Raw genomic sequence first — 16,285 nt, forward strand, 5'->3', positions numbered from 1 at the left:
CAAAAGAGTGACTTCTCGCCAGTCATCATTTAGCTGAAAGCTCACTTCTGAGGTCTTTCCTGAGCCCATAGGCCAATCTAGCTCTCCAGCCAGTTGCTTTCACATCACTTTGTGTTGTTTTCTTCCGAGAACATCATTCTCTGAAACCATCTTGATTATCTGCATATTTGTTCATGGTCTGAGTGCCTCCTTCTTCCAGGAATATCAGCTCCTTTAAGTATGTGACAAGGTTGTCTTGTTTCCTGCTGTATTCTCAGCCCCAAGGAGGGGTAGTATACAGTAAATGCAGTATATTAGGTATTTACCTACAGTAAATACCTAATAAGTATTTGCTGAGTGAATGAATAATGGTTGTCTGCAAGCTTCTCTAGGGAAGGATTTAGATGTAAGTAATAAGATGATGATGATGATAGCTATTTTTTGAGCCTGAAGGGTGCACTAAGCTTTGTATCAAGTACTTTTCATGATTATTCTTCATGACCACCCAAGGGGTAGGAGCTATTTTTAATCCTTATTGGTCAGATCTAACTGAAGCTTAGATGAGTTATATCACACAGCTAGTGCTGGCTGCTGGTTTTCAAAATGGGGTCTCTAAGTAGCCACAGCTTCAGCATCACATTGGAACCTTGGAACATCACCGTGTAATCAGAAATATACGTTCTTAGGCCCCACCCCAGACATACTGAGTCAGAAACTCTGCGATGAAGCCCAGCAATCTGATTTTTAACAAACCTTCCATGTGATTCTGACTCACTAGTGTGAAAAATCTATCATTAAAAGAAAGACGAGGTTGAACCCCCTTTTTTAAAACAGCTTTATTGAGAGAGAATTCATATACTATACACACTTAGGTGAGTACAATCCATTGGTTTTTATTATATTTGCAGGGCTGTGTAACCTCCAAATAGACTTGGTGCAATCACCAAAATAGACTGGGATTAGATTAATAAATTAAAACATTTTTTGTGTCCCCTAAGAGAAACCCCATACCCACTAACAGTCCCCATTCCCTCTCCATTCCCCAGCCACAGCTCTAAACAACCACTGATTAATTTTTTGTCCTTATGATTTTGCCTATTCTGGACATTTCATACAAATGAGATGATACAAACATATATTAATATGTGATCTTTTGTGATTGGCTTCTTCCACTTTGCACGTGTTCAATGTTCATTGATGTACTCTAGCAGCATATATCCTTTTGATTGACAAATAATATTCCATTTATGGAAACACATTTTCTATGAACACTTTTTAAGGCAAACATATGGGTTGTTTCTACATTTTGCCTGTTATGAATAACACTATGAACATTCGTGTATAAGTTTTTGTGTGGATATAGATTTTCATTTCTCTTGGAACTTCAAATATAACTCCAAATATTATGTATATGTAGAATTGCTGGGTCACGGATCTTATTCTTAAGCACTACACATTTCAGCTGGTGTTAATTATTATTATTAAATCCTCTGCTATTATTAAATAATTACCTTATCAGTAACACCAATATATGTTTATATCTATTAAGTATCTCTGTTGCAAAGCCCTTCACTTGTATTAATACAAATCCTTACCTTAACCCTTTAAGACAGGATCCCTGTTGAACAGGTGAGAGACTGGGGCTCTGGGAGGTTAAGGCAACTTGTCTGCACTCAAACAGCTAACACAAGTAGAGCAGGGATCACAATTCACATTGGCCTGTTTCCTGTGCCCTCTGTGCCCAATGCCATGTTCTGGGCCATACCCTGCCCCAAAGCTTTCAAAACACGCCTATACCCTTCCTTTCTGGCTTTTTCTGGAAGTGAGGCTGGCCTACCATCCCAAGGGTAAGAGCCGCACACTCAGTGCCCATGCTCTCTTCCAGCTGGGGCTGAAGGCCAGGGGAGGGGCTGCCCTCGGAGCTGGAAATAAAGTAGAGGGAGGGTTGGGCTGAGCAGGGCAGGACTGGAAGGTTAGGAGGCTGTGAGCTGGAGGTAAGGAGTTTTATATTCTGGGTTTTTTTGTTTGGATTTGGTTTTGGCTCCTAGAGAACAGGTGAGGTGGGGCTTGGCAGTTTTGTGATTGGGGGTGAGGAGTGAGGCTGGAGCAAGCTGAAGGGGAAAGTGCTAAGTCGGGGCAGAGGGCTTTCACAGTCAGGCTGGAGACCCCTACATTGTCAAAAGGAAAGACTAGGGAGGGGCCTGTGCTCCATATACTCCTTGAGCCCCTTGCTCTGCATCAGGCCCGGTCTGCGCTGGGGTGGGAACAGGAGAACATTTCAGGGTGAGGCACCCAGGGAGAGGTTGGAGGGAGCGTGGCAGAAGCCGACACTAAGGCCCACCTGGCTGGGGGGAAGGAAGTAGCAGGATGGAGGGGAAATTCTGTGAGCGATCACAGAATGCAGTGAAACTCAGGCTTCAAGGCTGCAAAGGTTTAGCCCTGGGCTGGAGGGAGGCACTGCTGGTGGAGGAACTGACTTCAGGAAGGCCTGGATTGGGCAGGCTCAGGAGAGAAGGGCTGGCAGGTCAGCCCAGGGCTGTCGGCTAGAGCTGTGCTGCCCAGGATGGCTGCCAGCAGCCCACAGCCCTGGTGGTTATATATATCTAAACCAGTTAACATTCAATAAGATTAAAAATCCAGCTTCTCAGTCATACTAGCCACACTTCAAGTGCTCAATAGCCATGTTAGGGTAGCAGCTCCAGTATTAGAACGGATATAGAACCCACCATGGTAGAAAGTCCCTTTGGCCAGTGGGAAGCCTCAGGAGGGGTTTGGATTGCTCAAGGACTCACTGGAAAGAGCAGGCTTAGTCTGTGGGGTGCCTGGCCTGGGAGGTCTCTGGATGACAGGTGAGGGAAGGTCCCCCGCCCTGTGAGGTGGTGTGACTAGCCTCCTGCCAGCGTAAAGTGGACTCTGTCCCCAAGGACAGAAACTAGCTGAGCAGGGCCTCTTCACTTCGACTTGGGATCCCTGATCAGTGTGACTGGAACCAGGGGTCAGAGAAACATGGAGTGAGTGGTGCCGGGGAGGGAGGCATGGCTGCTGAGGGGGGCTGAGCCTGGGTACTGAGGGGGTCTCCAACTTGGTCATGGTGGTCTACTGGGGTTGGACAGGAGAAGGGCTGGGGGAGGTGTGTATGAGCTGCGAGGGGAAACCAGAGTGGAGGCCTGATGGATGGAGGTGGGGTTGCACTGTTTCAAAAAACAAGAGAGGACTTCCCTGGCATCCATTGTTTAAGACTCCCAACTTCCACTGCAGAGTGGGTGCGGTTCGATTTCTAATCAGGGAACTAAGATCCCGCATGCCCAGTGGGGTAGCCAAAATAACATTAAAAAAAAAAAAAAAAAGACAAGAGAGAGAGAAGCTGCTCATCCCTTGCAATGGGCTATCTCTGCTTGCTTTCCAGGCCCAACACTATCCAGCTGACAAGGATGGAATACGCCATGAAGTCCCTCAGCCTTCTCTACCCTAAGTCCCTCTCCAGGTGAGGAAAGCCAGCTGGGGAAGAGAAGGGGAGCTAACATGCTCAGTAGGGCAGACGTTCTGCAACCTCGATGGCCATGTAAGTCACCTTGGCATCTTGTTCAAATGCGGATGCTGATTCAGGAGGTCTGGAGTGGGATCCTTCCACAATTCCCCAGGAGATATTAAGGCTGCTGCCTTCTCCCAATCCTCATATCACACCCTAAGTAGAAACAGGGAGACACTGCTTGAGATTTTGATTCTTAATTTCACTTAAAATTCCCAACTTTGAGAAGTGGGGATTATTTTGCCAGATTAATAGGCAGGGAAACTGAGGCACAGGGTGGGCGCTCTCTTGGAGCAAATGTGTAGTGAAGCCAAGATTTGAACTTGGGTCTGCCTGACTCCAAAACCTAGGTTCCCTGCAGTCCTTTGGTTCTACATTGTGTATCTCAGTTCAAAACTCTCTTATACTGACCTCAGATTTGCCATTTCATCTCACATTACAGATGATAAGAAGGAGGCAGAGAGAGGAAAGTGGTAATTAGGCAGAGGTTGGGCCATCTTCTGTCACTGGCTACTTGTCATGATCTAAGACCTGGCAGCATCAATGTCACTTGGGAACTCATTACATATGTAACATCGCAGACCTCACCCAGACCTACTGAATCAGAGCCTGCATTTTAACAAGATCCCCAGGGGACATATGTGTCCACTAAAGTTTAAGATGCACTGATCCAGTAGGCTTTTAAGGAAGACTATGCAAAGCAGACTGGGTGGATGGTAGGGGAAGAGGAGCATCCTGAGCTGAGCCTAGAGAACTGGGGAGTGAGTTACCCTGTGGTGGTGTGAGAGCTGGAAGGCAGCATCATGCTGATGCTCCATATGGCTCCCAGGTACACGGCAGTGAGCACTTCGGTGGTGACCCAGCAGCAGCTGTCGGAGCCCAGTGCAGAGGCCCCCAGGGCCCGGCCCTGCAGAGTAACCACTGCTGACCGGAGTGTGAGGAAGGGCATCATGGTGCACAGTCTTGAGGACCTCCATGTCAAGGTAGGGACGGGCCTGCCTTCGCACAGCTCACCATGGGGACCTTGGTTGAGAGCTGGCCCTGACAGCTGCCTCTAGCCTTGGTATCATGAGGTAGGACTTCAGTAGGGATGGAGTTCATAAGAAAAATATGCTCTGAAAAATACCTCTGGCCTATTGTTAGTATCAGATGATAATGTACTGCCACCCTCCTATCACCAGACGGACAAGACTCCAGACGGGCACCACCAGCCTACTGAAGTTGCCATCAGAAAGGAAATCTTGGACTTCCCTGGTGGTCCAGTGGTTAAGACTGTGCTTCCAATGCAGGGGGCCTGGGTTCAATCCCTGGAGGGGGAAAGATCCCACATGCCCCTTGGTGTGGAGAAAAATAACTTTTTTAAATTGAAAAAAAACAAAAAACTATTGATCAGTAAGGTTCTAGAGAGGAAAGCAAGGACACATAATACTTGTGGGTGGGAGTCACAGTGGCAAGAATGACACCCTTCCCCATTTCCATGCTCCCCCTCCACTTGGTTGGGAGTAACTTGTCCTAGTCATTCCTTCTTTTATTTAAAAAAAAATTATTTACTTATTCACTTTTGGCTGTGCTGGATTGTCGTTGCTGTGCAGGGGTTTCTCTAATTGAGGCAAGCAGGAGTTACTCACTAGCTGTGATGTGCAGGCTTCTCATTGTCATGGCTTCTCTTGTTGCAGAGCATGGGCTCTAGGGTGCTTGGGCTTCAGCAGCTGCGGCACATGGGCTCAGTATTTGCAGTTTCCAGGCTCAAGAGCTGAGGCTTGATAGTTGTAGTGCATGGGCTTAGTTGTTCCACAGCATGTGGGATCTTCCCGGACCAAGGATCAAACTTGTGCCTCCTGCACTGGCAGGCGGATTCTTTACCACTGAGTCACCAGGGAAGCCCCTAATCATTCCTTCTTATAGAGACACCTTTCCTTCTTAAAGTCATATTAGGATTAGGGCCCACTCTAATGCCTCACTTTAATGTAATAACTTCTGTAAAGACTCTATCTCCAATTATAGTCACATTCTGAGGTACTGGGATTAGGACTTCAATATATGAAATTCACAGGGATACCATTTAGCCCATAATACATACAAATCAAGTGAATATAACTGAAGGTCCAGAAATAAATCCATGTATCTGTGGTCAATTGATTTTTGACAGAATGCCAAGGTTATTCCATGGAGAAAAGGTAGTCTTTTCAACAAATGGTGCCGAGTCAATGGGCTATGCAAATGCCAAAGAACTGAGTTGGATCCCTCCCTCATATTATGTATAAAATTAATTCAAAGTGGATCAAACACCTAAATGCAGAGCTAAAACTATAAAATCCTTAGAAGAAAACATAGGAATCTTAGATATGGCACCAAACCTCAAAGCAACCAAAGGGAAAAAGTTGGACTTAATCAATATTAAGAACTTTTGTGCATCAAAGGGCACTAACAAAAAAATGAAAAGATAATCCACAGAATGGGTGAAAATATTTGCAAATCACATATCTGATTAAGGGTCTAGTATCAAGAATATATATAAAGAACTCTTAAAAGAGGATCTACTTGAAAATGGGCAAAAAATCAGAATAGATGTTTTTCCAAAGAAGATGTACAAATGGCTAATAACACATGAAAAGATGCTCAACATCCTTAGTCATTAGGAAAATGCAAATAAAAAACACTTCATAACATTAGAATGGCTAAAATGAAGACAGACAATACCAAGTGTTGATAGGGATGTGGAGAAGTTGCTAGTGGGAATATTAGATCATACAACTGCTTTGAAAAACATGTTGGTAGTTCTCTAAGAAGAGTAAACATAGAGTTATTACATGACCCAGAAATTCCAACGCTAGGTATATATCCAGGAAAATTGAGAAGATATGTCACACAAAAATGTGTACATGAAGGTGCAAAGCACCATTATTTATGATACTCAAAAGTAGAAACAACCTCTATGTTCATCAACTGAAGAATGGATTAAAAATGTAGCATATTTATTTAGTGGAATATTATTCAGCCATAAAAAAGTAAATGATCATGCTGAAACACAGATTAACTTTGAAAACTTGCTAAGTGAAAGAAGCCATTTATATGAAATGTCCAGAACAGACAGATCCATAGAGACAGAAAGAAGAGGAGAAGCTGCCAAGGGTGAGGAAATGAGGAGTAACAGTTAATGGGTACTAGGTTTCTCTTTGAATAAAAATGGGATTGAAAATGTTTTGAAATTAGATAGTGGTGATAGCTGCAGAATTTTGTGAATACAGAAAAACCACTGGATTGTGTACTTTTCAAAGAGTGAGTTTTATAACATGTGAATTATATCTCAATTAAAAGTTATATATGTGACTCCCATTATATTTTTATTGGACAGCACTATTCTAGAATATTAGCCATGAAGTCAGATAAGGAATACCATGACATAGGTTCTTTGGATGGTGACCCCACAGCAAGAGCCCTGGGTTTCAGTCCCATCCCATAAAACCCAGCCCACTCATTCTGTCCCTGACAGCTGGTTTGGGTCTTCCCCAAACCAGCTCTGTGGCTACATAGGACGGCAAGAGCATCACTTACCTTATTCTCCAGGTCCGGGATACCCTGATGCTGGCGTACAAGCCTTTCTTCCTGGTGCTGGAGGAAGATGGCACAACTGTAGAGACAGAAGAGTATTTCCAATCCCTGGCAGATGACACCGTATTCATGGTCCTCCACAAGGGGCAGAAATGGCAGCCCCCATCAGAACAGGTGATATCCCACCTGTGTGGGAGAATATTGGGAGCTTAGGAGAAATCCTTGAGGGATGCCAACCACATGCTTGTCTTGATGCAGAGCACTAGGTACCAGCTCGCCCTCTCCCACAAGCCTGCCAAGATCGATGTGGCCCGAGTAACTTTCGACCTATACAAGGTGAACCCACAGGACTTCATTGGCTGCCTGAACGTGAAGGCAACTCTCTATGGCACATACTCCGTCTCCTATGATCTCCACTGCTCCGGGGCCAAGCGCATCATGAAGTGAGTGAACTGGGATTAGCTGGGGCTGGGGTGGGTACACAGCAATGGGAGCGGCCCTAGCTTCTCCCATGCACCCTCAGCCTTCTGGGAGCCTGGGACTGGTGTTGATGCTGACAAACCACGACAGTCAGCATTTGTCTAGGACTTCATGGCTGCAGTCATGTTTTAGTTTATAGCAGTGTATACCAAAGGGATTCATACAATCCTGCTGGTGGAATCTGGATACATTTAGCTTTCCTCATCACCTTCCACTATAACAACTAATTATTTTTCAGCTAAAGTAGTAACTTTTCCTAAGAAATCTTCTAATCAACTTTTAAAAAGTGAACGTGTCAATAATCTTACTGAACCCAATTAAGGAGAGAACCAGCAAGAAGTTACAATCAGTTCAAAATCCTACCCATGTATAGATTCATTAAGAATGCTGAGCTAAATTTATAAATACAAACCTGGATTTAGCCATGGGTGTGGAAGGGATGAACTAACTGTCCTTCCATAGATCAGAATTAATCTGCAGTTTATAGGTAATAGTCATTTATATTTCTAATAAACTTCAAAAAAATCTTCTTACTTTACTTTTGAAAGTCTAATCAAGTATTGAAGGAAGCATGGGACGATGTTATTAAAGTACAGTTATGGTGGTGGTTCCCAAATTCAGTTGCTCCAAAGTGGTGCTCTAGAGAACTCTTACCCCATTAAGCAAATGTAGCCAACTAGTTCAAAACCACAAAGCTGGCCTCTTGCCAGTTAGTTGTGACAGATGCCACTTCTCCCCAGTTGCTTCATTTAGTGTTTACTGAGCAGTCTCTAAGTGCCTGACCCTATGCTATGAGCTAGAGACGCAGGGATAAACAAGATGTCAGAGCAAGCTCCCAGAGGGCAAGAATTTTTGTAGCCTCCAGTTCCTTGGCGAATGCTGTATCAGCTGGTAACACAGCAATAATTCAAATAATGGGAGAAGCAATGAAGATACATATGAATCGTCATTCACAGTGGGCTGCTGAGAAATCCTACTCTGGATCTCCAGAGTTCTGCCAGAAGGAATGAGGCTAGAGCATACCAGACCTTCTTGGCTTTCCGAGTTTCTTCTCTGCATTTCCAGTCTCCACATGAGGGACCTGAGGCTGTGGTCTGCCTGCCAGAGACGACACTCAGCGGCGGGCTCAGGCCTGGTTCTGTGGCAAGAAGTTCCATTTTCTTCCTGTCCTGTATCGTCTTCCCTCTTGATCTGGGCTTGTTGCCAACAGACTGCAGGTTGCAAAATCTAGAGCAAGAAGTTTCCGTCTTTAAACTCGGTCCATCTAGGGGAAGTGGGACTCTGACCTAAACACAGTAGGCGTATTGGTACCGAAAAACAAGAACGATAGCAAGCTGGAATCTCTGGAACGGTTTAGGGGTGTCAGCAAGTGTTTTTTTCTTTAATGGTGGTAAAATATACATACCATAAAGTTTTCCATTTTAACCACTTTTTTTTAAAGTATAAAATTCAGTGACATTAAGTCAGTTCAGTTCAGTTCAGTCGCTCAGTCGTGTCCGACACTTTGCGACCCCATGAATCGCAACACGCCAGGCCTCCCTGTCCATCACCAACTCCCGGAGTTCACCCAGACTCACATCCATCGAGTCAGTGATGCCATCCAGCCATCTCATCCTCTGTCGTCCCCTTCTCCTCCTGCCCCCAATCCCTCCCAGCATCAGAGTCTTTTCCAATGAGTCAAGTCTTCGCATGAGGTGGTCAAAGTACTGGAGTTTCAGCTTTAGCATCATTCCTTCCAAAGAAATCCCAGGGCTGATCTCCTTCAGAATGGACTGGTTGGATCTCCGTGCAGTCCAAGGGACTCTCAAGAGTCTTCTCCAACACCACAGTTCAAAAGCATCAATTGTTCGGTGCTCAGCCTTCTTCACAGTCCAACTCTCACATCCATACATGACCACTGGAAAAACCATAGCCTTGACTAGATGGACCTTTGTTGGCAAAGTGATGTCTCTGCTTTCATAATATTGTGCAATGGTCACTTGTACATACATTTCCAGAACTTTTCATCATCCCAAACTATAACTCTGTACCCATTAAATACTAACTCTCTACTTACCCTGCCCAGCCATACTTAGCTCTGTTCTCCTGTCTCTGTTAATTTTCTTATTCTAGGTAACTCATGTAAGTGGGATCATACAATACTTGCCCTTTGGTGTCTGGCTTATTTCACTTAGCATCATGTTTTCAAAGTCCATATTGTAGCATGTGTCAGAATTTCATTCCTATCTATGTCCAGACGGCTAGTTGGAAGCCTCAGATCTCTAATCTGAGAAATAGGTATTCTTCTCAGGTACAGCCTTTAAATTTCTGAAGGATTTTCAGGTACAGATGTTCATGGTTTGAACTTTCCGTCCCACTCCACCTCAATCATAAGTTCATTTATTGAATGAAGGTTAACAGGAGACAGATTTTAATATCAGCCAGTAAGAATTCATTTTCCTTTTGTTTTCTTCTCCCCGCTAGGACTAGACACCCGTATGACCCTCTTTCAAACAGATTTGGATAAGATTTTGGTTAGTCAAACAATCAACCACCTAGTCTTGACCCCATGTCTCCCCTGTTCTTCTACACATCAGGCCCTGTATTAAATGATTTATATTATTTCAACCTCCTTAGCCCTGTGTGCGATCAAAGTGGTGTGACACAGACGAGGGTGCTGCAGCTCAGAGCTATAGCAGTTTGCCAAGCTTGTCACAGCTAATGAGACTGGATGAGAACTCAAGCCTGTGTGACTGGGGTTCTGCTCTCAGTGCACTACAGCACCAGGCAGGGAGATCTTCACATCCAGCACTCTGAAAACTACCTAGATTGCAAACGTCTTGGTAACACTTCCGTCTAGAACAGAGGTGGTGAATGGGCAGAGTCATGTGACGCAGATCCATCTGGCTGATCCAAAGTTATCAACAGTATTAGAAAGACTAAAGGAGCTTGAATTTTGCAGAATACGCAGACATCTCAGTTAAGGCAGACCCTGTCCCATCTGCTGAGGGAAGGCAACATCTGTTCCATTTGCACCTCACTCTACAGTTTATGAAACGGAGCCTGGGGGAGCAGGCATTTAGAAGAGGCAGGAAGGGGTTTTCTTGGTGTTTTGACCCTAATGCCTTCACATTCCACCCAGGGAAGCTCTCCGCTGGGCCCTCTTCAGCATGCGGGCCACAGGCCACATGCTGCTCGGCACCTCCTGTTACCTGCAGCAGCTCCTGGATGCCACAGAGCGGGGACAGCCCCCCAAGAGCAAAGCCGCATCCCTCATCCCAACCAGTCTGAAGATGCTGCAGTGAAAGCCCAGCCAAGGACCAGACTGGGGAGCCCGTGCTCAGCCAGTAGCACCCACAAGCGTGGCAGCTAGAGAGCTTCTTACCTTCCTACATCTCCCTCAGCTCTAGGGGACCATGAATGAGGAAGTGGGGGGAAGGGCCTGAAACCTGGGTTGGGCCAGCCGAAAGAGAACAGAGGGCTCTTGGCCTGGCCTGGCTCCTTCCTGCCCCAAGTAGCTTAGCGGACTAAGACTAGTCACCAGCAGGCAATGGCAGGAAGGCTGCCCCTCAGCAAGCTGTCTTCATGTGCTACACTTTCATTACACTGCCTGCCTCCCGGCCTCCCATCCCAAATGCTCCTGAGTGAACCATCAACCCACTGCTGTAAGATATTAGAGAGGTCACAATAAACTATATATGCTGATACTTTTTCTGTGCTTCTGTTCTTTGCAAGGTCAGAGTAGGGTTCTGTCTGGAAAGGTCTAAGGGAAGAGAGAACTCTGTTGTCAAATCATTCTCCATAATGTGGGGTTATACGAAACAAAAACAAAATCGCAGTTAATTCTGAAACTAGTGCTAGACTTAAGTAGACTGTGTAAGCAAGATGGTAAGTGACAGTTTCCAAACAAATCTGCCTACCAGAGGACTTTGATTGGGAACAACCAAAGACCTAGAATTGCCAAAGCAATAAAAGAATAAAGTCTGGAGGCATAACCCTCCCAGACTTCAGACAATGCCACAAAGCTACAGTAATCAAAACAGCACAGCACTGGCACAAAAACAGACACAGGGATCAATGGAACAGAATAAAAAGCCCAGAAATAAACCTGCACACCTACAGTCAATTAATCCTTAACAAAGGAAGTAAGAATATACAATGGAGAAAAGACTGTGTCTTCATTAAGTGGTGCTAGGAAAACTAGACAGCTCCATGTAAAAGAACAAAATTCGAGCATTCTCTAATACTATACCCAAAAGTCAACTCAAAATGGATTAAAGACCTAAATATAAGACTGGACATTATAAAACTTCTAGAGGAGAACATAGGCAGGACACTCCTTGACATAAAACACAGCAATATTTTCTTTGGATCTATCTCCTAGAGTAACAAAAATAAAAGCAAAAATAAACAAATGGGACCTAATTAAACTCAAAAGCTTTTGCACAGTAAAGGAAACAATAAACAAAATGAAAAGACAACCTCTGGAATGGGAGAAAATATTTGCAAACAATGAGGCCAACAAAGGCTTAATCTCCAAAATATACAAACAGTTCATACAGCTCAATATAAAAAAAAATAAAAAATTGAGAAGATCTAAACAAATATTTCTCCAAAGAAGTCATACATATGGCGAATAGGCACATGAAAAGATGCTCAACATCGCTAACTATTAGAGAAATGCAAATCAAAACTACAGTGAGGTATCACCTCACACCAATCAGAACAGCCATCATCAAAAAGTTTACAAATATAAATGCTGGAGAGAGTATGGAGAAAAGGGAACCCTCCTACACTGTTGGTGGGAATGTAAATTGTGCAGCCATCATGGAGAAAGGTATGGAGGTTTCCTTTCTAAGGGATTCCCAGGGTTCGATTCCTGGGTCAGGAAGATCCGCTGGAGAAGGGATAGGCTACCCACTCCAGTATTCTTGGGCTTCCCTTGTGGCTCAGCTGATAAATAATCTGCCTGCAATGCCGGAGTCCTGGGTTTGATCCCTGGATTGGGAAGATCCTCTGGAGAAGGCAAAGGCTATGCACTCCAGTATTCTGGCTTGGAGAATTCCATGGACTGTATAGTTCATGGGGTCGCAAAGAGCTGGACACGACTGAGCAACTTTCACTTCACTTCACTTTAAAAAACTAAAAATAAAGTTACCGTATCATCCAGCAATCCCACTTGGGCATATATCTGGAAAAGATAGAAAATTTGAAAAGATACATGTACCCCTATGTTCATAACAGCACTGTTTACAATAGCCAAGGGATGGAGGCAACCTAAGTAACCATCAGTAGATGAATGGATAAAGATGTGGTATATACATAAAATGGAATACTACTCGGCCATACAAAAGAATGAAATAATGCCATTTGTAGCCACATGGATGGACCTAGAGATTACCATACTAAGTGAAGTAAATCAGACAGAGAAAAACAAATATTATGATATCACTTATATGTGAAATCTAAAAACATAATATAAATGAACTTATTTACAAAACAGAAACAGATCTACAGGCATGGAAAACACACTTATGGACTTGCCTGGTGATCCAGGGGTTAAGGATCCGCCTGCCAATGCAGGGGACAAGGCCTGGAATCTGGTTCAGGAAGATTCCACAGGCTAGGGGCAACTAAGCCCCTGTGCCACAACTACTGAGCCAGCCCTCTAGAGACCAAGAGCTGAAACTACTGAGCCAGGGCACCCTCCAGCCTGTGCCCTGCAACAAGAGAAGCCACCGCAGTCAGAACACCTTGCACTGCAACTAGAGAAAGACGGCACACAGCAACAAAGACCCAGTGTAGCCAAAAAGAAATAAATGACATTTTAAAAAAGAAAACCCATTTACGGTTAAGGTAAAGGCGGGAAGGGATAAATGCAAAGTTTGGGATTAACAGATACTTATATACAGATATATAAAATAGATAAATGACAAGGTCCTACTGCACAGGGAACTATATTCAATATCTTGTAATAATATACAATGGAAAAGAATCCGATATATATATATATATATATATTAGATATGTATTCTTCAAAATATATATAATTGAATAATTTTGCTGTACAGCAGAATCTAACAAACACTGTAAATCAACTATGTGCTTGTGCTCAATCGTGTCCAAATCTTTGTGATCCTGTGGGCCCTAGAGGGCCCCCAGGCTCCTCTGTCCATGGAATTTTCCAGGTGTGAATACTGGAGTGGGTGGCCATTTCCTGCTCCAGGAGATCTTTCCCACTCAGGGATAAAACTCTTGTCTCCTGCATTGGCAACCAGATTCTTTACCACTGAGCCACCTGGAAATCAACTATACTTCAAGTTTAAAAAAAAAAATTTAAAAAGAAGGGCTTTGATTGGGAGGGTGGGATGAAGGTACTCTTCTAATTTCTCAATGTTACATTTTATTACAATCTTTTAAGTGTGTAAGTGGGACAGGACTAGTCAAGCTGCAATGCAACTCTCCATCGAAGCCTTCCCTACCTTGCTAGACAGTTTTTCTTTCATGTTCAGAATGCTCAATCTTAGGATTTCAAAATGCACTCTTGGGCAGCCACAAAGTATTAATTTCTCAAGTGTAAGCTGGTGTTTTTCAGTATTGGGAAACTCAAACAAGACAAGCATGAAAGACTAGGTTTGTAGGTGAATGTGCTTTAGTCTGTGTTTCTCAGACACAGTACTTAGTATTAAATACTAAGACAAAGGCCTATGTTACCAAAGTTAAAGTGTAAAGGGTTATTTCTGGCAGCTGACCCATTCCCTGAAGCCAACCCATACCTTGCAGCCATGTGTAGGAGAAGCTGCCAGAGCTAGCAAAGAACATTTCTATTCTGGGCTTTCCTGCTCTTGCATTTATGGTAGGAGGCTGGCTCAGTGCTGTCCTGGGTCCATGGGGTGGGCCTTTGGCATGAGGCATGATGTTTACATCAGCACAGAAACCATTCCCTTTCGACTCTTGCTGAGGCTGTGGCCTCCCTGCTCTTCTTGTGAAGTTAATCATAAACTGAGTTGGGCTGGGGATGGCTAAAGTTTGGAATTTGTCCCAACTTACCTTCCTCCTGACAATCTGAGTTTCACATATGAGTCTTAAATGGTTGATCACTGTTTCTTTGCATTGAGCCCTCTCAGCCTAGAGAAAATTAGGTTTCTTTCTTTCCTTCTGGAAGCTTGGAGATTAACAGAGTCACATCAGTTTTAGGCAGTGAACAGTAGAGGGCAGACTTTGATGAGGCTGGGGCGTGTGGAGGGAAAATTCCAAAGAGCAAGGGAGCTCAAGCCTCAAGCAGGGCCAGGGGCCAGTCCAAGTGGGGGAAGTGCCCTTCCTGGGTCCAAGCTGGGCCAGTGGAGGAGAGGTCTGCTGTTGGCAAAGTAGTTGTGTCCTGTCCCTCTGTCTTTATTCAGGCTGAAAATTATGAATGCACAGGAGATCTTTCAGAAGAGAGGTTCTAAAATACCATAGGGCCTTTTGACACTAAAATAAAATACGGTAGGGCCTTTTGACACAGCACACTCATGTCTGAGCCCCAAACAAGATATCCTTGATCCCAAACTTGCATCCTTGCTAAATTTCTTGTCTGTCTGAATTTGTGCAGATTTATTTAAAAATTGACTATTTAGGAACTTCCCCAGCAGTCCAGTGGTTAAAAGACTCCACACTTCCACTGCAATGGGGTGTGTTTGATCCCTGCTCAGGGAACTAAGATCCTTCATTCCGTAGTGCCAAAGGAAAAAAAAAGAAAACTTCTTGAACTGAATGAAAATGAAAATACAACACATCAACTTAAAAATTATTTTTAAAAATTGACTACTTAAATCTTTGAATTTAAAAAATTAAGTTTCTTGAGGCATAATTTACATACAATAAAATCTACCCTTTTAAGGTATATAGTTCAGTAAGTTTTTGGCAGATTCATACAGATATGTAATCATTGTATACCAAAAAGTTCCCTTATGCCCATTTTTAGTAGATTCTCATTCCCTCACCCACTCCAGCCCTTGTCATTGTCAACCACTGACTTTCCCAAAAGGTCATGTAATTAAAATCAGTCTTTTAAAATCTTTTACTTCTACTTATTTTTATTATTTAATTTTTTTTTGTTTTATGAATCATAGTCGTTTATATTTTGGCTTAGTTTTTTTTGTTTTTGTTTTGGCTGCGTGCCCTGGCATGAGGGATCTTAGTTGCCTCTTTGTTAATCTGTTTCCATTCACAGATGCCAAGGCATAGCATAGAGTTAGCATTCAAAACATGTTGAATGGGTGAATTTATGTCCTTATGCATCTAATCACAGGACAATTTGTTTACAGTTTTGAGATTTATTTTTACCTTTATAAATAATGCTGTAGTGAACCTGTTTCTGCCTTTGGCCTTTTTTTTTTCCCTTTTGGATTATGCACCAGGCTGTATTCTTTGAAGCAGGTTCACGGGACAAATGAGTGTGGATTTTGTTTTTTCCAATTTGCCTTATAAAATTGTGCACAGGGGCGGTTTTTTGTTTTTGTTTTGTTTTTTAAGTCAAAAGACTCCAAAGAATTGCAGTGAGGAGCAGAAAACCTGACTTTGTCCTAAGACCGGTCCTCTGACCTGCAGTAAATACCTCCTCGGCTCTGTGCTTCGGTTTCCTCAAAATCACAGATCTTGAACTTCTGCATTTCCTTCCGGGGCAAAAGCAAAGCTCCGCTTTCTCACCACTCGGAGCCTCGCTATTCCGATTGACAGTCAATCTGACCAATCAGCGTGCTGTGGGAGATCCCGGGGCAGTCCTTC

General features: G+C 43.6%; 1 protein-coding gene across 5 annotated transcripts; it reads left to right on the top strand.

The window, feature by feature from the left end:
• Window positions 1–1,796: 1,796 nt before the first annotated feature.
• CIDEC (cell death inducing DFFA like effector c) lies at window positions 1,797–11,226 on the top strand. 5 transcript variants are annotated; one of them, XM_061396255.1, is made up of 6 exons: window positions 1,797–1,826; window positions 3,386–3,463; window positions 4,338–4,491; window positions 7,076–7,234; window positions 7,319–7,503; window positions 10,662–11,226. In XM_061396255.1, exons 2-6 carry the CDS (start codon window positions 3,411–3,413, stop codon window positions 10,822–10,824), a joined length of 714 nt encoding a protein of 237 aa, XP_061252239.1. In that variant the 5' UTR covers window positions 1,797–1,826; window positions 3,386–3,410; the 3' UTR covers window positions 10,825–11,226. The 5 variants fall into 5 exon arrangements, with proteins under 5 accessions (XP_061252239.1, XP_061252237.1, XP_061252241.1 ...); XM_061396253.1 differs by lacking the exon at window positions 1,797–1,826 and adding an exon at window positions 1,867–1,973; XM_061396256.1 differs by lacking the exon at window positions 1,797–1,826 and having other exon boundaries at window positions 3,455–3,541.
• The last annotated feature ends 5,059 nt before the right edge of the window (window positions 11,227–16,285 follow it).

The sequence above is a fragment of the Bos javanicus genome, chromosome 22 (genome assembly GCF_032452875.1).
Source record: "Bos javanicus breed banteng chromosome 22, ARS-OSU_banteng_1.0, whole genome shotgun sequence".
NCBI classification, from domain to species: domain Eukaryota; kingdom Metazoa; phylum Chordata; class Mammalia; order Artiodactyla; family Bovidae; genus Bos; species Bos javanicus.